Below are 24,957 nucleotides of genomic sequence, written 5' to 3' on the forward strand. Positions count from 1 at the left end.
TTGTTAGTTACCACCATATTTCTGTGTCTGGGAACAACTTTGTCAGTCACCACCATATCCCATTGTCTGGCCACAAAGGAGGCACTTGATAAATGCTAGTTACTTAGAAGTATGTGACTGGAACCTTCCAAAAGCTGTCTTTGGTGTTTACAGACAATCTAGCAAAGAGATGACAGTGAAAGTTGTGCGTATTCAGAGACAAGTTAACTCACAGCTGGCATAGGAGCGGCTGTCATCCTCACATAGTGTGTGCAGCTGCTGGTACTCCTCCTGAGCCAGCTCCAACCGCTGCTGCTTGATCTGGTAGATTTCTTTCTTGGCATTGAGAGCCTCCTGGGCTACAATTAAATACTCCTTCAACATCCGCTCCTGCTCTCGCCTCCACTGTTCTCTTGGATCCTCAATCTGGGTAAGCTCTGAAATGAGAAAGGTAAGAACACAAGTTGACTTAATGGCAAAATCTATAGACAGATCAACAGTCATCAGTTATATTGCTGTTCCATATAAAAATGAACTATCTACTAGGATGTGCAATATGGAAAAGTCCACATGAGGTTTCCTAATGTACAGAATACCTATTTATATATCCACATTTGAGACAAGAAGAAAAACTCTACAGACACAAAATAATCCGCTGAAGGAGGGAAGACAAGACAAGGCCATTTTTATACCCCCAGACATTTTAAATTGGCATTGAGGGAAATTAGCCCAAATGAGTTTGGCCCTGTCAAATTAATGTCTATTTGCAACGTTCTCCTCACTGACTTCTTTAGTGCAGGGTAATAGAAGTGCTACCGTCCCCCTGATGTGGCTTGCTCCTCTTCTCCTTTTCCCTTCTTGAAGATGCATTACTAATTTCCTAGTCTCCTCCCACCCATGGTCCCCCGTATCCAACCTGCTTCCTCTCAGGAGGGCCTATACATTCTCAAGCACCACCCTTCATACTACCCAAAGCAAAAGCAAACCAAACGATGACACCACATACTGTGGGCCTTCTGCCTTCCCACTCACAGTGTGCAACACCATCTGGACCTTCCCCAGTCACCCTGGGACCCCAACCTGACTCTCGTCCACAAAGAACTCTTGCTCTTTCCCCTCCTAGGCTATTGCAAGGGTCCTCAAAAATTAGTGATTCCTGCCACTGGATATAATCTTGGCTGACGACATGTCCTCTCTCCTATCTCCCCTTAGTGCAATGAGACCCACCAAGCTGCCCTCCACAATCGGCCTGGTTTCTGTCTTGGGCCACCATGGCCACTCTCTATACATTCACAAACATCACCTTCCCCACATGAGGCACTCTCTCACATAGGAACCTCTCCTATAGCACCAAGTCCAGTCACCCTAGCATGATAGGAGTCCTGAAACTCATGTGCCAGCTTCATCTCTATTTTCTGCCCTTTTCCTCACAAATATCCTCTCCTCAAGGCACCAGATACCCTCATTAGGCTCACATCCACTGCTTTTTATGTTGCTTCTGTCCTCTTCTGCCCATCAGGAGAACCCACTGCCTTCCTTCCAATGCTCACTAGAAAGACACTTCTGGTTTGAACCTTCTCTGGCCCTCCCAGAACTGCCACTCTTACTACCTGCCATACAGCACATGATGGTTTTTATAGCTTTTTGCTTTCTCTGTAAACTACGAGCCCTAGATAACAGGGCTACACCCTCAATTGCCTTCATATCCTCAGAAGCATTCGCTTCGTCTGTGGAAAGAAAGGTTATCAGGCCATAGAAAGGAATGAAGCAGACACCTGCTATGATACTGAGGAACCTTGAAAACATGTTCAGTGAAGGAAAAAAGACACAAAAGGCAAGATAGCATATGATTCTATATCTATGAAATGTCTAGAACACACAAGCTCTCGGGGACAGAAAGCAGAATGATCACTACCAGAGGTGGGAAGGAAGGGAATGAGGAGTGACTGCTACACAAGGCTGAATTTCCTATTGGGGATGATGAAAGTGGTTTGGAATTAGATAGAGGTGGTGGTTGCACAGCACTGTGAATGCACCAAATGCTGCTTTTCACTTCAAAATGGTTCATTTTATGATCTGTGCATTTTACCTGAAAATCTTTAGATATGTTAATTTTATGTTATTTATTTTAATACATACACACACACACACACACACATACACACACACACATGCTAAATGTCCCAATGTAAGTTTCCCCTTGGAAGCACCTGGTAGATAGCCCCCACTTAGCCTTCTACACTGTCGCCCGAGGCTCTTAGCTTCCTTCTCAGACCTTAAAAGCTCACACAACAGAACAGAAAACCACAGGAGTCTAGCCTCAGCTCTCGAGTTCAGATTCAGTGGGCCTGGGATAGGACAGTCAGGAATGCTGTAACTACCCGGATGTTCCTGATGTTTATTCAGCTGGGAGACCCAATGCAGCTGCCAACTAGCAGGGTTCAAACTGTTCCACTGCCGTAGAGGGTCTTGGAAACTTCGAAGGCTATCAACACAGGGACCCGCTGGTCCCCGCATGGTTGACCTGCATAGATCCAATTTCACGATGTAATTCCTCTAATTCTGTGCTTTAAAGACTTTTATAGCTGTGCAGTCAGGATCTGGGGTCCCAGAAGGTCTCCAAAGAAGAAGATGGTATGACCCCAGGACTGCTGTGTCCACCCACCATCCCTCAGGTGCTAGCTCATCCCTTACGCTCTGGGTAGCTACAAGAAAATCACTGGTAACTATTTGCTTTTTAGATTCATGCCTACTTCTAGTGTGTCAAACCCTGGAGGGTAGAGATTAAGTCTTAACTTCCTGTGTCTCTAACACCTGAATAGAGTAGGTAGCACAGAGGTGCTCTATAAATTCTTGCTGTGATTCAAGGAGCAAATCAGCAAGGAACATCAGTGGCAAACAAGGGGGAACAGAGAAGTGGGCAAGCTGGGTTTACAAGTTACAAGAGAGATGGGCCAGAACGGATCCTGGGTTGCAGGCTTCTCCAGCAAGGCTATGCTATGTAGAGCAAATGTCTACAATGAGATGAAGCTTCTGAAGTAGGGTTTCAGCACTACCCACATTTAGGTTTGACCCATTCTCTGTGGTGGGGCCACCCTATACACTGTAGGACATTTAGCAGCAGCCCTGGTCTCCATCACTGGACGGAGGCAGAAATTCTCTCAGGCATGGCTATGATGAATGCCTCCAGTATCAAGGGTTTCTCGGGGCAAAATCACCCCAGGTTGAGAACCAGTGCTCCACACAGTTCTACAAAAGACACCGGTAAAGTCACAGACCTATCATCTTCTCCTTATACACACACACACACACACACACACACACACACACACACACACAGATCAAAAAGGTTGGTGTGTTAAACATATCAGACAAAATGAAGCTATGGTAACCTCTTGGGCAATTACTAGTCCAAGAACTCATACGTGCTGGTTTGCATTAAACAAACTTTTAATCATGAGAAGTATTTTTGTTTGCAGACTGCCTGGGCAATTAATCCCTCATATTAAATATTATAACTCTCCATTAAACATATTCATGTAGTCTTCAGATGAGGTACAACTATATACTGTAACTGCCTCATCCAGTGAGAATCAGCTAATGAAAACTGCATGTTAGATGTGAAGTTTAATGTTGCACTGGACAGTAATAATTATTTTACTTTACAAAACAAGGTTTCAGTATTTCTGTGATTCAACCAGAAAATTCACTCACAAGTATTGATGCAAATATAGCATTCTACTTACTATTTATGTGGTCCATGTAATAAATTCCAATTTGTTTATCATATACAGTTTCCCATCCTAAAGGAAGTTCATCACCAACACAATCAGCAAAGGTCAATGGCTTTGTTATCCTGCAAAATAAAATTATGAAAACAAATTTGAAAATCAGGTCAGTTTTGTATAATTTTGCTAACTCTAATGCAAATTAAAACAACACTGAGATTCCATCTCACCCCAGAAAGAAAGGCTGTTATTAAAAAATCAACCAATAACAAATGCTGGAGGGGCTGTGGGAGAAAAGGAACCCTTCTTCATGGCTGGTGGGAGTGTAGACTGGTGCAACCACTGTGAAAATCAGTGTGGAGATTCTGCAAGAAACTAGGATTAGAGGTCCCATTCGACCCAGCTATTTCCCTTCTGGATATCTTCCCAGAGGAATTAAAAACATCATACCATAGCAATATATTTTTGCTGACTCTAGACTTTAGACATAAGTCTTAATACAAAATTATACATCATCTTATCTGACTACCTTTGCCCCAACTATTTAGTTGCAAAATTAATTCACCAGCTTTGCCTAAATAATAACTATACTAGTATACTCACAATTAAGAGCCTATCTCAAAGTACATTTTAAATACCAGAGAGAACAGATATTGATAGTTACCAACAAAACAGGTAAAACAAGCATCTTCTTCCACCATTATGTGTAATGAGGCAATGCCTGTGGAATGCAGCTTTTCCAGACTAGGAGAGCACCAATGCTCTCTTCCCTCTCCCTGAGAAACGTTCTCCCTTACAACTTTCAGTTTCCCTACAGTACACATGAAAATCTGCTTAAATTACACAAAATGTACCTATAGTATTTTCACCTACCAGTGATCAGAATTTAATGAATCAAATATTAACCACTGACCAAACAGAAAAAGCCAGGCAAAGCAACAATACAATGAGATACCCTCTGAATACTTCCTGTTTTCTTTATACAATAAGAATCAGAAATTTCAAAGGGTCCTTTTTGTTTTTCTAGAGAAAAACATCAAAGGCACAATGGCTACAAACATCTCTTTTTGGGGAAAATCTGATTAAGGAAACCTTGGCTTGGCAGGAGATAGAAAAAGAAAAGGGTTTTCCATGGATTGAAGCAGAGCTTCCCCTCCCCCATCCCTGTGATCACGTTGATTGACAAGACAGTTTTAGGGCAGCAGCTGTTATATAAAAGGGGCGCACCTATAATTGTCTGAGTCTGGGCAGCTATCTCTTTGGTTGTCTCTATAAATGCACACTGACTGGTATGCATGGGAATCCGATAACCTAAATTTCATAAGCTCAATCCTCCCACTTCTTCTGTTCAAGTCCCTGGCCCCAGGAAAGTGAGACATCACAAGTGCAGCCAGGCCCCATGAGACCAGTATGAATTTTGAACATGTGATTTCTCCAAACTGGTTGGACCACAAGGCTATCTCTCCCAGTAGTGTTGAGAAATTGATAAACATTATCAGAAAAAGGCTGATTTTAATCTTCTTTTTAAATATATGGTTTTAAGACGTTAGAGTCAATATAAAAACAGAAATGGAAAGAAGTTAAGACAGGCTGTGAACATCCTCCCAAGGATGACACATTCACAAAAAAGCATATCACAAGATGAGCCTATTGCACACTCTCTGTCCCATTCGACAACAGTGACATCGGCAGCAGAATCCCTTTACCAGTTAGAGAGTGGTGTGACAGTGGCACGGTTCCAAGGCAAGCGGGTAGTGGCAGGGTGTTGTACATGATTTAGAATCTGAGTGAGACCAAACCACAGCAAAAGCAATCCTACTATAATACATATTGAGTCCTGCATATATCTCTGCCATCCTAGCAGAACAATATCATGAATAAGCCTTGAGAAAAATGTCCAAATACAAACACATTTTAAGCATATTTACATATATGACCTCATTTAACAGAGGTGAGAAACCCATCCTTAAGCACTGCAGAACCTAATTAACTTACTTTACGATTCAGAAGTGTTATAAAATTATTATAAGTTCCCATCTTTCCATTTTCTTTATAAAAACCCCAAGTTATTATAAAGACTTCCATACTCCTTGCTCCAAAATTAAATCAAGCAATAGTTCTACCATTTTATTGCATTTTAGTTTGGCTTTATGTGGAAACCACGTGTCTCATGATTTTACTGCCTTTCTGAACAAAACATGGAGCTCCTATGGTCACATACAGAATATGGCCTCAAATCATGCCAAGAAGAAGTCACACCTCTTAGAGTCCAGTTAATGCCAAAAGCAAGGTCTCTACAACCACAGAAAAGTGATCAAGTTCTTACAGATGTTCTCAGAAGTCCAGAGTGCTTACCTGGTTCTCCTGAACCACTAGCTCTGGCAGAAACCAGCAACGATACTGCAAACACACTCAGGCAGCCCTGTGGAGAGGCCCATGGATATGGATTCTCTAACCCCTGTCAAGCCTTCAGACGACTGCAGCCCCAGACAGCATCTTTACTCAAGAGAGAGCTGCCCACCTAACCTCTTCCAAATTCTTGCACCACGGAAATCACATGACATAATGCTTACTGTCATTTGGAACCACAAAATTTCAGGCTACAGCAACAGAGAACTAGTCCCTAAGCCTTGCTATCTCTTCACAGCTCATCAGATGCTACAGCAGACGTTTATAGTGAGGACCAGGCTGTCATCTACGAACAGGCAGTGAAATGCCCAGAGAATTTTTAGTCCTATTCAAGAACATTAAAACAAACATCTATGCCACTCTTCTGACTTATCAGGATTGGCACATCCTCGCAACATCCAGATAGTTGTGGTTTCGTTGAATATAGAAAAAGCCTGGCACAACTTTCAATCACCACATTGAGAATGTCTGGATTTATTCTCTTAATTATCATTCCAAAATACTTACAAGACAGGGACTTCATGGTTTCCTCTAGGATATGACATACTATAAATGGATATTTTAAACTATGCCAATGTCAAAATGCTGTTTTTCTCTCAAGAAAGTGTTAACACTACTTCAGTAATGAATAAATCACTTCAGATGAATTATTTAGTTTCAGAATCCATTTGATCACATCTCTACAAGCGGAAGAGCTAATTATTGTCAGAAGGGCACCATCTGAAGTTCCTTTGGTGTTAGCTCTTCAGCAAGAAGTATTTCTGGCTGTTGTTCATTCTCAGGTATCAGGGTGAGGCCAGGAGCCATCCATGAGAGAACTCAGATATGGCTGGGGAATAATCAGCACCCTGAGCAAGGTGATAAGCTTCCTCCTGGAAAAATGTCATGATTTCTTATCTTGGCAGTTGCTATCCACTCACTTGCATGGAGGCAAAGACATCCAGAGACGTCCTCAAGCCCAGTGGCTCTGTGAAAAGTGCACAGCACTGAGTCTTCCAGGACAAACCATTTGGGTTGGACTTAAAAGTCTTCCTCAAGGCCGGACCTTACAAAGCTTCTAGCTCTTTCAGCCTTAACTGCCTACCACCCTGCAACATACACACAACCTCTGTCCCAGGTAGGTGAGCCTGTTCCTCCCCTCCAGTTCTCCAAAATCACACTGATCCCAGTTCTGAGTATCTTTATGTCAGTCTGTCCTTGGCCTGTGGATAGGTTTCCTACTCCTCTCTTATGTTCAATTTCCACCAGATCAGCTGAACCGCCATCTCCACAGTTCAGGAGCCACTTTCATTTTCCTGTCACTGTGCCCACGTGGACACAAAGCCCCACCCCTAGACACATTTATTACACGCATTATTATGTACCTCTTCCACATAAACGAAGGCTAGCTGTTTGGTCTCCTCAACCAACCGGAACCCAGCACCAATCTGGGAAGGGAAGGAGGCTTTTGAAATAAAAAAGCCCAAAGCATATTTGCTTTCTTCCTAAGTGAGTTCTTCTTGTCCTCACTGAGAAACCACACCCACAGTAGCCCTACAACACAACCAGGCATGCAATTTTGGATAACTGGCCTTTTGTTTAAATTATACTGACACCCCTAAACTGACCTTGTATGCTAGATTCATTTTTCAGGATATTTCCCAATGGACCAAGGATTCAGATCTTCACACAGGGAAAGCTCATATTCACTTCTGTCTGGCATCATGCAGGCAATCGTAATATTTTACTGCAGTTTTTTTCAAATGTTCATTGGCAGGAACACAGAACTAGCTCAGGGTAGAACAAGTACGGACCAAAAGGAAAAACCAACAGGGCTCCCAGCAGCTTGGCTTACAAATGGTTTAATGCATTTTGTTTGTGTTATTTTATCAAAACAAAAGGATGGAAAAACAAAACTGCTAATACTAGCAGGGGAGGTTGTGTAAAGTTTATGCAGTTAAGAGAAAAGTGGAAATTGCTTGGTCTGGAGAAAGGGTAAAACCTTAGATAATATCCAGACTAAGCTGAAGCCAAAGAGAGAAGAATAAATTTAGTGGAATTGAACAAAAAGTTAGAAATATGTCAAAGGCTACGTGCAAAAAATAAGGCACAAGTAGAGATATTTAAATCCTTTTCGCTTCTTCAGGAAAGGAGATCCTTCCTTGCACCTTCCCCCAGAGCACTTAAGTCCTTCAGCTCTTCCACAGTTACATGGTACACAAAAGCAATGGTCAATTATAACTTGTTTCTCCTACTATAAAATAGAAGAGGAAAAAGTAGAAGCAGAAACGACATTAATAAAAGCAGTAACCTGGAGAAAGCAGTAGCTTATTAACAAGTGGAGGGAGTCAGGAAAACTACAAATCCCAAAACATGGGAACTCAGACCAGCCAGCCTTGGGACCATTTAATCAGAGGTGAAAAAGACCCAGATGCTCTCACCTTTCCCAGACCCTCATCTATTACAGCGCTAATGATTCACATCCCCAAAGACCACCATTAATTTATTTATGCCTAATTTTAAATCTCAAAGCTGTTTTTGCATCTAAAAAAACATATGGGACTTCTAATCCTGTGATTAAACTTGTCCCTGGAGAAGCAGTTTCGATTTTTCTTAAATGTAATTGATTTTTGTTATATTTGGTTTTACTAGTTCAGGTGTTGAGCACACAATTAAAACTAAAAGCAAAAGCACTTTGTTCTAAACTCTGTTTCTCCATAGTTGAAGATAACAATATGTAATATAACAACCACTGTTAATTCTTATCATTTTGTCTTGAAACCCTGTATCACTTTTAATGTGTTTGATTTGTTTTGTTTATGATTGTGATATTGGTATGCTGCTATTGTTCTTTTTTCTCTCATTTACTACTCTCTTTAAAATAAAAAAAATAAACTCTTTCTCTGCTCAATTTCTCTATGTTGTTTCCTCCAACCTTGATGGGATTCTCCATATTGATATTTCCCCGTTTTGTGCACAGAGATAAAATCATGTATGTTCTGTGCTATCTACCACTCCATTCACCTCCTCCAGATCGTACATAAGCACCACTTATTTGGGTAAGTGGGCTTGCAAAGGAAGCTCCAAGGCAGGTCCACGGTAGAACATTCTGGAATAGGCAGGGCCAGTAGATCAGCTGGTTTGGGCAGCTTCTTGTTTTTGATCTTAGAATTCTTTTTAATCTATGGGAAAAGATTAGATAATACAATTCAAACAAATAAATGAGCAATGCAATTTTGTCTTCTTACAAAAGCATGGTTAAAGCTTTTAACTTTGAAGATTGCTTTTTTTTTTGAAAAGCTTAAAAAACCTCCTTGTTAATGATCTAGTGGAGTTGGGTGTGAAGGTGCATGCCTGTAATAGAGGCAGAGGCGGGAGGATCTCTGTGAGGTGGAGGCTAACTGGGGCTACATAAGTGAGTTAAAGACTACCCTTCATTAGATAGTGAGACTCTTGTCTCAAAAAGACAAACAAACAAACAAAGAACTATCTAGTGGAGTACTGCTTGTGCCTAGGGAGGCCCATAAAGGGACACAGGGTATGCAACAGGAGAAAGGGGCCTGCAAAAGGGAGACAGAGGGAACCCAGCAGATAGCAGCTTGCACACTGGTATTTCTCCCGATGGATGCCAGAGCAGGTTCTGGGGATTCTCATCTCCCCCAAAACTGGATGCCAGATTCTTCCCACCCACTCTATCCCACAGGCATCCTACACAGAACACAGGACATTTTTGTTTCCATTACAGAAAGTTTAGGAAGTAGACCTAAATAGGAGAGAAATGTCCATTCATATCACAATGCAAAGGCAACCACTGTTCTTATTTTGGTGTGTTTATTCTCCTTTTTTTGATGCACACTTTATTTAATTTTTCTACTGTAGTCATAATTGTATAGCAAATGCAATTTTCCATTCGACCATCTTTACTAAATTTTTTACATGTTTACTTATTAATCCATATCATGTGTCACTCTAAAAATTACTGGGACTATCCTATTGTTGCAGCATAATAATTCTGCCTCCTTTGTCATAAATTATTTCCAAACATCCCCTGGAAAAGGTGAACAACTCAAGCTCCTTGAAAACAACTACTCCATCTACACTGCTTCTGACCGAGTGCAGGATAGGGTAAGAAGTAGGTGTTCAATAATGTCTATGTAAATAACTTGTAATTGTACAAATTGTTCACTCAAGGGATTATTGTAATTTATCTAAACACTCTCGTACTACTGACATCTACATTGGTGCCAGATTTTCATGAGTATAAATATCCGTGAGTCACTCATTTCAGAAAATAGTTCAAACAATTTGTCAAATAGGTAAATGCAGTTCTTAACATTCAACCTTGAAAGACCTCGCCAAGGCAGAGAAGAGAAACGAAAACATTCGTCCAAACAAAAACATATACATGAATGTTCAGAGCAACACTATTCTCAACTGCCAATAGATGAAAATAACTAACAACCATCAACTTATGAATAGATAAATAAAAGTTGATATATCCACAAAAGGAATATTGGGCCACAGAAAGAAATGAGGTATGGACACACGCTACAACATGGATGAACCCAGACGTCACTGCACAAAAGGTCATGTGTTATGTGATTCTTTCTATAGGAAAAATCCAGAAAAGGCCGATTAATCCACAGAGACAGAAAGTAGATGAGTGGTTGCAGGGGCTGCGGGAAAGAGGGAATGGGACTGACTGCTAATGGGTGTAAGGCTTCCTTTCGGGAAAGGCATCTTCTTGTTATGTAATTGAAGAGTGGGCATGGCTGCAAAACTTTGTGAAAACTGTACAATGGTGAAGATTAGAGCCTATGTGTGTTGTATCTCAATATAAAAATGAGGAATATCTGTATATATACAACTCATAAGGTCTATTTATAATTATTTTTAAAGATTCTCAGAACTAAATTTCAAGGTCAAAGGACATGAACAGACCCCCTATGTCTTAAATTAAATTTAAAATTTAAAATGGTAAAGTCGGAAGAACAAAAAATAAAACCACTCATGATCAAAGCCCCAGATTCATATTTTAGCTTATTTTTCTCCTTTCTTTTTCCTACATTTTTCCATAGCTGGTATCACACTGGATACAGCTGCAGACACAGATGTTTTTAGTTGGGTACTTCATGACTTTTAGCTCTCTCAGCATCGCTCTCTATGATCCAATATCTTCCATCGTGTGCCGAAGATCACAATTTATTTATTTACCAGGCACCTCCAGTCAGTGATTTAGGTATGTCCCAAGTGTCTGCTCCATACTCTGAATAATAAATATGCACTTACAGTAAATGCTTGATATACACTGTCAAAGTGCTTTACCATCACCTTACACTCCATCAGCAAAGGAAGAAGTCTTTTTTAATGACCCTCAATGGATATTTCTAACGCATTTACTCAAGAGCTCAGAATAAATCCGTATTGACTAAGTGCGTTTTACAGTTAGGGAACAAGCGGGTAGGGCGTACCGTGTAAGCTGACTAGTGTTTCCAAAACATGCAGGATGTACAAGACAGTTGGGGTGAACTAAGAAGTGCAAACTGTCCACTCTCTTTGCCCTCCACAATGACCCAGAGATCCTGCTGCTGCAGATTTGTCTTAATTAATCACATTTCTTGGTCTCAACAGAGTAAATGAGCACATTTTGCTGGCCGTTCTTCAAAAAGTAGGTCAGTAAAAGAACGATAGGGAAATACAGGTGCTGACTCCTTTTTGTTCCCTTTCATCTATCACATCCTGCTGGGCTCTTTAAGGGGTGATACTGGGCCATCTCAGCCCCATTCCAGGAGAGCTGTTTGTTGTCATAAACCTGTGAATGAGTCACTCCTGTCTTTCCTAGAGCCTTGGTTTCCTAATCTTTAAACTGGGGCTAATTAGACAGCCTCATGGCTTTTCATGTTAGCTGGCTACGGCCTCTTTAGCTGTAGCATGGAGGCCAGATCTAGTCCGCTCCCCTTTCTGCCTCCCTCTTTTCTCCAGACTGGTTTCAGACTGGATTAGTTCCCTATTGCAGCTAAAACAAAGGTTCTGCTAAATTGGTGGCTTTAAATAGAACAAATTTATTCTCTGACACTTCTGGAATTCAGACATCTAACATGAGTCCCCGGCTGGCTGTCTCTCCCTCTACAGGTTCTACGAGAGAATCTGTTTCCTTGCATTTCTAGACCCTTATGGTCCTTGTGCTCCCTCTCTTTCTTCATCTCCAAAGACAGCCATAGCCAGGCGCGGAGGTCCATGCCTGTAATCCTAGCACTCGAGAGGCTGAGGCAGGAGGATCGTTGTGAGTTCGAGGCCAGCCTGGGCTACATAATGAGTTCAGGGCCAGCCTGAACTGGATAGTGAGACCCTGTCTCAAAAAGACAGGAAAAAAACAAAACAAAACAAAGACAACCACAGCCAGCCAGGCTTCCCTTAGGACGCTGTCTCTCTAGCTGTCACCTTTCTCCTTTCCCCTACCATTTATAAGGACCTTGGTGATGACACGGGGCCTACCAAGATCATCTTCTCATTGCAAGATGCTTAGCTGAATCACACCTGCAAAAAAGTCCCTTTTGCCAAGTAAGACATCTTCCCAGGTTACAGGGACAAGAACATGGACATCTTGTGGGCCATTATTCTGTCAACCACAAGAAACTGGGGAGACTGTGGAGCCTGAGAAGATGGCTGAGCAGTGGGAGACTGTGGGTGCCTAGAAGCTCACCCCCTCTTTCTCAGCCTGGGCTCAAGGGCTAAGAGATCTGATAGCAACTGTACCGAACTGTAGAAAAGCAGAGGTGAGGACCAGAAGGTGGGACCAGAGAACAACGTGTAAACACTGATTCAGTGCACACTTTATCAGAAGGAGGCCAGAGTAATCCTTTGGCACTTGGACTGTATTTTCCAGTCTCCTGGAACAAGATCATCTTTATACTTCCAATTCATGCTTGTTTTTCATATGCTATTCGGAGAGGATACTATTAATCTCAATTTCAGTTCCAAACCAATCCTCAAGAAATCATAATGACTTCCTTCACCTTGTCGAAGATACCTGGCTCCCAGTGAGTTTCAAAGCCTGCCCACCGGAATTTGGATACCAGCCCATTTGTGGTTACTTATGTGGTGAATTCGACTCTTGTGTGCTGTGCTACTTGCTTCTCCAAGCTTCTGGTGGCATAACATTCACACCCCAGAGCCAAGGTTCTCACTGCGCATTGAGCAGCAGTCAGCAGATTCCCAGGGACTCTGATTGCCCCCAAAATGAAGCTGAGAAGCTTTTTTAGAAAGAGCCTTTGTTTGTCAAATTTTAAACAGTGGCGAATGTATCACAAACCTGCGATGTTAGTCTGGAACAGTCACTGATAATAATCGTTTCAAATGTACCTTCTTGCCTCAGATGTTCATTAATACCTACAAAAACTAAACTAGCAGTTGTCATCAAGACTCAATTCTAGACCTCAGGGTGCAGAATAATCATATCCAGAACCCAGTCTAAACACTGCAACTGATACTCAATGTAGTCATGAAACATGAGGGTCCCAACTAGTGACAGAGGGTTAGAACTGGTTACTCCTAAATAATATTTGTGGTTCCTCTATAAAATAGTCTTCTTGAGAATTAAAAAAACTGTATCTTATCAGTCTCTTTGGTGTCTCCTACACAAAACTATCAGTTTATAGCAAGGGCCCAGATTGATCTGAAGAGCAAACGGTTCCTCAGTGTCACCTCAAGAGAAAAGGCTATTTCAATGTTTTATGAGTGGCTGTAAATTGATAAAAGAATTGGAGGCAGGTAAGCCCCCTTAGCACCAAAGTGCTCCCAAGTAGCACCAAAAGCCCCCCCCCCAGGTAGCACCAAAGTGCATTGCAGGAGATCTCTGGTCTCAAAGTCTTCAACCTTAAAAACGAAATGATGTCATCAGATATCTCTTGGTGCTTTAGTAGCAAGAAGCTACAATGCTGTTTTTTAACTCTCAACCAGGTACAGCTTATGGAGATTTTTCAAAATTACCTTGTCCTTTTCAGGAACACAGCTCCCCATAGAGCTGCACATGTCTTCCTGAGCCTCCACCTGCAAAGCCAAATGATGGTATTCTCCAGGGCCAAGCTTTTCACAGTGAAGCAATGGGCCAGCCGGCCTGAGGGGGCTGGGGCAAATATTCACAGTCAATATACCTGAGTTCAAAGGTCAGTGCTACTCATATCCCAGCAGCAGTTTCACTCAGATCACAAAATTCTAGTGAGTAGTATATCAAATGCATCTTTCAACAGCCAGTAACATAGTACTACCCCACCAACCCAGTCAATATTTAAAGGCTGCCTCCCATAAGTCAGCACTTGGTATTCAAACTAATAGAGCAGCAACAGTGCTATGTGCTCCTTGAGGCCACAGGAAGATCACATACTTCCCAGCCTCCATAGCAGCTGGGTAGAGCCCTGTAATTGGGCTCTAGCCAATGGAATGTGGGCTGAAGTAATGTATAACTTTTGGGCTTGAGCCGTCCACTTCTGGCAAGACCTCCATGCCCTCTCCTCTTCCTTTGCCTATTGCCCAAGTGGAGGATAGCAAAGCTCCAAAAGACGGTGAACCGCACTGTGGAAGAAGCCTGGGTCCCTGAATAACTGTGTGGATCAGAGGGTCTTACAAGTCCTTCCACCAGCCATTGTGAACTGACATGAGCAAGAAACCTCTAGTGTTCTAAGCAATCAAAATTTTGGATGTTCGCTAGAGTAGTTAGCTGGCTAACACACTTGGAGAACTGCACAAAAGAGGGAAAGAATGAGAACCTGTAAAAAGTCTAAACATTTAGTCTCACTTGATGAGGCAAGTATCCTCAGTGATTCACAAAAGTTAGCCAACATTCCGAACATTTTTGGAAGACTTGCTGATTTGTCCTTCTCCTCACGCTGAGGTCTCGGGGGGAGGGGATAAGAAGGACCAGTGTCTGTATTTTTATTATAGACAGTGCTTCTCACTTGCTCTCAGAGTCATTCTTTGACATGGCCACCTCTCCTACTAGTCCATGGGTTTTTGCAAGGATGCTGTTTCTTGGATCACCTTTCTAAGCCAGAGCCCTCAGCATTACAGGGCTTCATTAAGTTTGATAAATTAATCCAGGCAAGTTGAAAAATCGATACCATTGAAAAATAAGAATGGAACCAATTAACAATAAGAAAAAAAAAAGGAAAGGGATAGAATTGACACAGAAAAGATCATTTTAAAATTTGAGATCACAAGACTTGGAGAATAAGAAAAGCAGGATGTGGAAGGTCAGGTTACCACCAGGTTAATCTTCATTTGAAAATCTGTTTGTATAGACTGATCTAGCCTTAGAAGGGAGAAAGCCCATCCATCTAGCTACAAGAGCTGGAGGAAATTCTGATGAAGACCTCCTCTATCTTTTTGTTCCTATTCTGTACTGACCAAGCCTACTTATGATGTATTACATGGTTTCCTGAATTGAGGCCTATCTACCTGCAAGGAAGTGTCCAGAGAATACAAAGAGTCAGGATCTGGGTAAGATATTCTACTCTCCAGCAAAGAATGAACTGTCCCAAGGAAAATCAGACAAGAGGCATTTAGGAAGACCAGCAAACTTTCCAGGCTCTGCTTCCCCAGTGATCTGATCCAACCGGTTCTCAAACGTGCTCAGGCTCTGGTGTGATGGCACCTGAGAACTGGTGACTGACTAGACATAAGGTCCTTCCATATATATTTTATTGAGTCACAGGCATAGATGGCAATCACTTTCTCCAACATAAAGGAAGAACCAAGGCAAAGCAAAGAAACTATATTTACAGCACTTACTAATACTGTTGCCCTGAGTGGATGACTCAGTCTCACTGCACCTCTCTTTTCTCACCTTGAGGACAGGGTGGTGGGGCAGGAAGGCAGAAACTGATATCAAGATTTCTGGAACTTACTACATACTTCAGAGATGATTGCTTTCCTTCTATGTTATTTATTTTCCTCTAAACACTAGGAAAATATCATTATTATTCTGATTTAGCAGTACAATACTGTATGAGTGGAATATAGTTTAAAAGCAAGCTGATCTCAAGCCAAGATGCCAGGCTACCACCCAAAGGAAACCACACCCAGAGGGTTGTCGATCAATTGCAGCCATTAGTCTGGGCGTACTACCCAGCAGTGGCGAGGGAAGGAGTTTCTCTGCAAGCCCATCAAGTGCGTGCACCCAAGCTGACATGAAACAGGCTGCCCTCCGTATACACACTCCACTGTACAAATTAAGGTAAAAGAGGCAAAATCTGCCCAGTTAGTAAAATTAATTCCCCAGGGAAGTTGTGTCCACTGGAAACACACTGAGAGCCATACACTTCACTGAAAAGCTTCATGTGCCCATACTTAAAATAGTAAAAAGAAACAGGTGGAATTTGTTTTTAAAATATACTGTTGGTTTTTTTTTTTTTTTTTTTTTTTTTTTTTGGTTTTTCTCTGGTACCGGGAACCGAACTCACAACCTTACGCTTGCCAGGCAGGCGCTTTGCCGCTGAGCTAAATCCCCAGCCCAAAATATACTATATTTAACCCAATATGTCAAAAATATAATTTAAAAATTTAGTGAGTGTGAGAAAGACCTATCTCCCCACTTTCCACTATCTTTGATTTTGCTCTTATATGTTACATTTCTCATATAAGAGAAATCATGCCATATTTAAGCTTGTGCGTCTGATTTATTTCACTTACAATTATGGTCTCAAGGTGCACTCATTTTCGTACCAATCCCTCAAGAAATAAAAGGAAGGGAGTCCAGAGATGGATGGAGAGGGCAGGAAGGGAAGGGAAAAGGTGATTTTTTAAAAGAATTGGGGCTGGGGATTTAGCTCAGCGGCAAAAGTGCCTGCCTGGCAAGCACAAGGTCATGAGTTCGGTTCCCGGTACCAGAGAAAAAACCAAAAAAAAAAAAAAAAGAATTAAGATATATTGTGTACATGTACTAATTCCCCACAAGGAATGTAAACATTAGATACTACAAACATGTACTAATAAAAATAAATTAAAAAGGGAGAAAAGAAAATAAAAGGAGAGAGCAATTAAAAATATAGTGACTCTAAAATTGTAACTGGGATGTTTTGGCACAATGTCTTTAAAATCTGGTGTGTGTTTTACATGTTAAGTTTTCCATTTCGTATTCACCAGGATTCAAGCACTCAGTGACACGTGGCTGTGGCTAATACCCTGGAGACTTTCACTGTCCGGGGGCTCATCTAGCCATTTGATTCTATAACTGATTATGCTGAAATCCACCCAGCTAAGCCGGAAACCATGAAAGAAATTATCAGACCACAGAAGCTGTCCTCCACAAGCTCCTGATAGGAATTTTGAAAGAATCAAGTTTCTGAGACCACAAAGCCACATGCAGGGAACTCTTGGCTTCTCTCCGGTCCCTCGTCCATCTGCTTTTGCAAAAGCCCATGGGAACCATTATCCCCAAGTTTGGCTTCTTCTTCCTCTTTATGATGCTTCCCTTCTATCCCCTTCCTGCTCACATCCTAATGCTTCTTCTAAGATGTGGTCCAGAGTTCTCCTGTCCAGACTCAGCCCATCAGCAGGAAACAAACTGCACTTTCTTTGGCTAGTCTCAGCACTTGATCTGTTTTGTGACATTTATTAAACAGTAGGTTTAATGGGGTTGTTTGTTCATGCCACATCTCCCCTAGGATTGGTGTCTTCAAGACGAGACTGGCATCTCCTCTGACTCTGACACAACTCCCATGGAGCACCAAGTTATGCCCAGAAGGTGCTCTGCTGTGTACACAGAATGAGTCACTTTACTTGATCAATGTTGAACTGTCTGCCACCCAAATGCATGTCCACAGCAGCTCTAGAGCTGTTTTTAGATGGTGCTGGTCTCAAGAGAATATATTCACGAGCAGGTGTGCAGATCTGAGGCTCGAGACTAGACCCAAGGGAGAAGAGGCCATGGCATGACAGATGCATGGCTTCCTCTTTGGGGACTGGGCACAACAGGTGCTCAGGATCTGTTTACCAGCGCCATCGGAAACGTGGGCTTGTCGAGTTAGGAATGGCATCCTGGATGCACAGAGCTAAGGGAGAGAGGAACCAGTGCAGTCTGGAGAGCCCCCACAAGGAGGTCCCCAAGTCAGCTCTGAGCCTTCATTCTGCAGCTGCTTTACCCCACACATGTGCACAGGCACCCATGTGAGTCCTCCCCGCTGGGCTACAGACCAGGCTGGCTGGCCCCCAGGGAGAACCCCAGCCACTGCTGCTCATTCATCCGGGAGGATGGAGAAATGACAACACACGGGAGAGTCTGACTTCTGAAACACGCCTTTTCCCAAAAGGAAGTAGAAAAGTAGGCCAGCACTCACAGAGCTAGAGCAGAGAATGGGGAGAAGCTGCGGAAATGTTCTAAAACCTAACTGTGGTGATGGTCATGCAGCTGGATCAATTGACTAAAACTCACCCAACTATATATACTGAATGCATTTTGTGGTATGGTAAATTATACCTCACTAGAGCTACTTTGAAAAATATACACTCACAAGGAGATTCCTATTATTTCATGGGAAGAGAGTCAAAAACAATGTCAGGATTCCAATTCCTAGGGAACACTTGGGAGAAGCTATTGCTAGATTAACTGTCATTTCACTCACTTTATATGAGGAAATGCATCTGGAGATTGTGATCTGTAAATTCTAAGTCATAGCTAATGGATATCCTAGTATATCTTCCAAATATCTGAACATGTATTGAAACATTATCTAAACCATGGTCTTAGACCCCCTGTATACATTACTCTGTATCAGAGCTCTCACACTATAGACACAACCTAGCAGTGAGCAATGAAGTCAAATGAGCAGGCCCCCAGAAATGTTTTATTTTAAACAGCAACATCAGAGGGCATCACAATTCACAAGAGTACTACAGTATGTACTGTCATGAACTTGTGTTTTGGTTGTGCCTATGATATAAAACAGCCTGCTTTCTTTTGGTAACGGCAGTAGTTGAAAAAGGATGTATCTGTTTTACACACTTACACCAGGAATCCATGGGGAATTGGTTCCAGGTCACGTGTGGATACCAAAATCCATGGATAATCGAGTCCCTTACAGAAAATAGTGTGGTATTTGCATATAACTTACACACATCCTCTTGGGTATGTTAAGTCACCTCCAGATCACTTATAAAACCTAACAATGTAAACACTACATAAATAGTTGTTACACTGCATTGTTTAGGGAAGACATGAAATAAAGTTTGTACATGTTCAGTTTTTTCAAATATTTCCAATCCAAGGTTAATTGAATCTGCATGTACAGACCCACAGAATCAGAGGGCTGATGGTATAATATGTATCCAGTCACATAAGCACTGAAACACACAATGCGCAGGGCCACTTGCTGCGTATGGCCTTGCTGGTTTTGCAACCACAACTAAAGCCACGCAGCCACATCTGCCAGTCCTGCTGCAAAGCCCAGCACTGCGCTTGGCCAAACAGGAGGAGCCCCATTTAATCACCGCAACAGTTTTAAGAACTGGGTCGTGGCTGGAGGTATAGCTCAGTGTACACCACGTGTCTAGCACATGTGAGGCCCTGGCTTCAATCCTCAATTTATCTAGAAGGAAACTGAGCTCAGGGACATATACCTAAGAAGTGTTAACAACGGGACAACAGACGAGGAGAGTGGAGGACTCAGGAAGCCTGCACGCAGAACCAGGCACCTCCATGCACATCCACCAAGGAGTACAGGGAAGGAAGTGCAAGCAGAAGCAAAGGGCTCCATGAGTCCTTTAGGAATAAGCATAATCTGCACCATAATCCGCTTTTAAATAATAGTTTCATCCCCCTTACCCTCCTGCCAAATCTCATATAATAATTACTTTGCAGAGTTAGGGAAGTTATCAGCCAGATTTTTACTTTTAACATCAAAATGCTAGAGGGGGATCTTAACGTGCTCTTTTCAAAACAAAATGTAGCATTATGACATTTTGGCTCTTAATTTACTATTGAATACAAGAGACAGGAAGAGATATTTAAAAATTAAAAGGGGAGGTTTTAAGGAAGGATTTGGGGAAAAAAGAAACAAATAATAACAATAGACGGAAGAAGTAAATTCAACTGAAATGGGAGAGGAAAACCACACTGGCCAAGGAGAGGGAAGACACTGAACAATAACATTCTTTAGAAATGGCATCACAGGGGAGGCGACCTAGGACGCTCCGGCCATCCTCAGACAACCAGCAGTGGCCATGTCACAGTCCTATGGGTTCTGTAATCTCAATGGAAACTTTTCAAATGGTGTTAAGATAAGTTCTCCCTTTTGTAATGAAGCCTAGTGGCGAAGTCCTGCACGAGGCTTCTACGAGTAAGAGCAAAAGGCTTTTATCACCTGCTTTTTTTTTGCACTAATTACTACTCTTCCCCCAAAAAGCACCTTTTCAGTAGTCCTAATGTTTTCTTTGGGACATGTGCATTCCCTTATTTACTGATGCAATTTTATACATATCCCCAAGTGAATCTATGAACAACAGCAAAAGGGGGAAATGCCAAATAACTCTAACATCTTAACTGTGTGCCAGAAAATGATGGAGAGACTAGTAAGCTCTCAGGACAGCAGTTCTTGACAGGTCCTGGATTTCCCTGGGAATCTCAGACAAGCCATCAATCTCACTCCCGGAAAATGTGCCTACATGTATACTCAAAATGCTGCTAGTCTGGGAATTCCAGTTTCAGGAAGCCAGTACCCAAAGCTCACTACCCAGGGGCAGAGCCACCCAGGTAAACTAGCACTGCTCCAGGTGGAAGGGCTGGATTTTAACAGAGGCACCAAGGCCCGACAGAACCTGTCTGGGAGCACAAGAGAGAAGAGGAGGACACCTGAGCCTTGTGGAGACGTCCCACGTGGACTGGAGAAATGCCCTCACCCCACCCAGGTGGGGGAAGGGCAGGCCTAGGGAAAGGGAGCCTCCTGAAGAAAGCATGGGATGTCCTAACAAAGAACACAAGCTGAGCTCTGCAGGTGGCACAAAACCACTGAGGAATGTGAAGCAGCGTGTGCCACTGGCAGATCTGCTTTGTGAAGGAGCCCTTAGGCTGCAGAGAAAATGGACAGCAGACAGAGATGGGCAGCATGGGTAGGGGGGAGCCTGCTAGCAGAGTGGGGCATGAACCATGAGGCCTGAGCTAGCACTGGACCAGGGACAGCCATGGCAGGGGCCAGGGTTCTTGACTCCACTGTGAAGCCATTCACCAGGACCCTGACCAAGAGTGGGGGTGACCATCATCAGCTCAGCTATTTGCCATCGCAAGAGTAACAGGCACTCTCACGCTTACCTTGTAATCCTTGCTCTTCATTCCCATGCCCCTGATGATTCTCCCTGTAAGTGACACCAGAAATACATTGTGTGTGCTTTGCTCATGTACCTGCACCCATATGTGCCTGTCGAAGTGGGAACTCCTGATCTGTGTAAAAATTTCTGCAATGCTAGTCTCCTCTGATGCTCTCCAAGAAAGCAAGCCCCAGGCCACTGTCGCTTTCTTCCCAGTACCCCCAGTCGAGGCTTGACACAGAGATGTGCAAACAAACAAGAGTGAATCAGTCCAGGGATTACTGGGCTGGGCTTGGGACATCTTTTAATAAAGCAAGCCACTCCCAAAACAAAGAATGGGCACTAGTGCAGGGACTGTCATTTTTCTCAGTATCAAATCATCAGGATTATAAAATAAAACCCTCAGAACTGCACTGTAGGCGACAACCCTTGACTGAAAACATCTAGAGGCCATGGACACCATCAGCTCAGGGGTGTCTTGAGAGCAAGCCCCTAAAATATCCTTTAGAACTGAAAAGAAGCTAACTTCCCCCTTGAATGAGCAGAGTAAATACTCCATAGTGTAATAATCACTTCACTCTCTACACCATGTAGAACTAAGCCAGTACACATCACCATGTGCTGTGTGCCCTCCAATCCTTCATCCTCCTTAGCACAGTGCACTCCGCTGGGCTAGGTCCTGGGGAATGAGACCTCCGTGATTCTTAACTGCATGGTATGCAGACTCTGGTGGGGGCATCCGAAGACAGCTGGCCTTCAATGAAGATGCAGAGCACAGCCTTGAGATCAGAATTGCCCTGGACCTGTGGTGAGGCCGCCTCCCTAGGGAATGAGGGCTATACATGTCTAGAGGGAGAAGATATTTTGAAAGAGGGTCATTTCTGGGTTTAGCGCACTGGCTGGGGCTTTGGAGGACACAAAGACAAAAGGCCTGTGTCCCTGCAGTCTCATTCTCTGTGACTGGATTGCCAGGTCATGTCAGAAAGCAATGGCCTTTGGTCTTTCTTGATTTCTGGATCTTCTGTCATGTCCCCTCTGCTACCACAAAGCACACCTTGGACATACAAGGTTTGCATCAGCAAAGAAACTCACCGTGGCGTTCTGATAATCATTGTTCCAGCGATATGGGTGGCCAGGCAGTTCTGCACATAAGCATGTCCCATTTACCTCACAGTTCCCTTTGATGGCCATGCTGAGCTCTTTGAAGAGGGCCCAGAGTGTGACCCCTGAGGGAACTAACTCTACGCCAACACACACAGCCTCTCAGGTGACTTGGCCCAGTAAGCGTGGGACAGGCCAAGAGTTTGCTGTGTTATTTGGGCCTACACCAAAGTCTCACTGCTGGTACTGAAGAGGCCCAGAGTGGATGTCAGTGGCCTTTCAGATGCTTTAGAGTCCAGAAATATTTCAAAGGTAGAGATGGATAGAAGCAGGGATGGACAGATGGACTGAAGGATGAATCCAGGGACAGAAAGATGTGAAAAATGAAGACACTTGTTCTGGAGAGAATGTCTGTGGTGCTGCTGATAATCACTCCACGGACAGATTATCTACAATGTCTATCAGTCATCTCAGCAGCAGCCAGGAATCGAGATGGGCTTAGGCCACCAGAGAGACTGCCAGTTTGACCCAAAAGGGACACAGAAATTGCAATGAAATGAAAGAAGGCTGTACAGCTTTAGGATTCTGCAGGATGCAACCAGAGAGATATTCAGATATGAACATAAACTCTGAATATTCTTCAAGGAAATGAAAGACTTAACTCTGAAGGCACTCATCAAAGTTACCACCCCAAAACAGGCCCAGGGACAAGGCTGTCTCCTGGGTGTCAGAGGAAAGCATTTTTGCAGAGCCATGAGAGTGATACTGCTGCCCCACTGGGCCTGAAATATAGGGCACTGAACCAAAGTAGACTATTCTCGAGCCTTAAGATTTCATGCAACTTGCTTTGCTATGGTTAGGACTTGCTTGGGGCCCACTACCTCCTTCTTTTCCTACTTCTCCCTTTTATAATGGGAATGTTTATCATATGCCTGTCCCACCATTGTATTTTGGGAGTACGAAACTTGTCTAGTTTTGTGGGCTCACAGCTGGAAAGGAATTCTGCCTCAGAATGAATCATACCTCACTCAAGCCTCAGTCACATCTGATTTAGATGGTATTTAGAAGAGACTCTGGACCTTAGACTTTAGAATTGGTGCCAAAATGAGTTAAGACTTCAGAGGCTGCTGAGATGAAATAAACGTACTCTGTATGTAAGAAGGATATGCATTTTTGAGGGATCACTGGTGGAATGCTACAGAATGAATGGTGTCCCAAAAAAATAGTGCTGATGCCTTAACTTCCAATATCACTACATTTGGAGTGAGGGCATATGAAGAGATGACAAAAGTTAAATGAGGTCATGGTGGAGGGCTGGTAATAGTAGGCTGGGGTCCTTATAAATATATGAAAAATACCGTAGCCTATATTTTCCCACCTTGTGACGACACACAAAGCGTCTGTCCACAAACCAGTAAGAGTTCATACCAGAATCTGACTGCCCTAGCTCAAACTAGAGCTGAAACGTATGGTGTCCAGAACTGTACGAAAATGAAATGTGTTGTTGAAGATTGAGCTGGTGGCACTTTGTCATAACAGCCCAAGGACACACAGACCATATGGCTTCAGAGAGTTAAGGGCAGTAGGACGACCCCCACCCTTACAGAAAGGAGAATAGGTGAAAAGGGGGAAGGATAGGCAGAGATTGTGAGCAAAAGGTCACTGAAATGTTCTGAATAGCATATATTTTAAGGCTCACAGTCTTTTTTTTTTTCCTTCCTTATCACTCCTTGTTTAATGCAATATAATATATACAATATTAATAGCTATAAAAATATATTATTTAATCTAATCTAATACTACATCTCTGCTTTCTTAAGTATATGCGTTCGTTTGATTATAAAACATCACTGCCTTTTTATTAGTGTTTGCGATACACATTACAGTCATATTGAGGAACTTCTACATATACATATTGCATCTCAATCATTTTTACTTCCCCCATCCTTTCCCCACGCTCCTGTCTCCTCCTATCCCTGCATCAGATCCCCTTCCCATTTCTACAAAGTCTACCTCCTAAAGGTCAAAAGTCTGAAGACACCGACACTCTTCAATTCACATTTTTGGTTATCATAATGGTGAATGGGAAGTGCCCCTGGCATCTAGCGGATGGAAGCCAGGGAGGGTGCTAAACATCCTCTGAAGCACGGGACAGTCCCCACCACAGAGAATGCTCCAGCCCAAAATGCCTATCATACCGCCTATGGAAACATCTAAAATATGTGAAGAGCTTAATGCACCTAAAGAAGGGCATCACAATTCTACTTACAACAGGAAAAAGGAAACATGTCAAATGTTCAATGATAAGGACATGATCTTACGATGCTGCATATCAACAATCATTCCCCAGTTATTCATTGAATACCTGCTTCATGTGAGGCTCTGCGTAGGTGCCGTGGATGGAGCAGTAATCAAAGCACAACTCCTGTCCTTGTGAAGCCTACCTGAATAAATAAATATATATATA

At 42.7% G+C, this 24,957-nt stretch overlaps 1 protein-coding gene across 1 annotated transcript in view; it reads right to left on the minus strand.

Annotated features, from left to right (window-relative positions):
* The window catches only part of Wwc3 (WWC family member 3), a gene marked incomplete at its 5' end in the record, with an annotated part of 113,917 nt that overhangs the window by 65,604 nt on the left and 23,356 nt on the right, over window positions 1-24,957 (minus strand). Inside the window, 2 exon segments of the mRNA XM_005411401.2 lie at window positions 213-416; window positions 3,726-3,835. Coding sequence (XP_005411458.1) covers window positions 213-416; window positions 3,726-3,741 — 220 coding nt within the window.

The sequence above is a fragment of the Chinchilla lanigera genome, unplaced genomic scaffold (assembly GCF_000276665.1).
Source record: "Chinchilla lanigera isolate Chin_1 unplaced genomic scaffold, ChiLan1.0 scaffold00143, whole genome shotgun sequence".
NCBI lineage: Eukaryota > Metazoa > Chordata > Mammalia > Rodentia > Chinchillidae > Chinchilla > Chinchilla lanigera.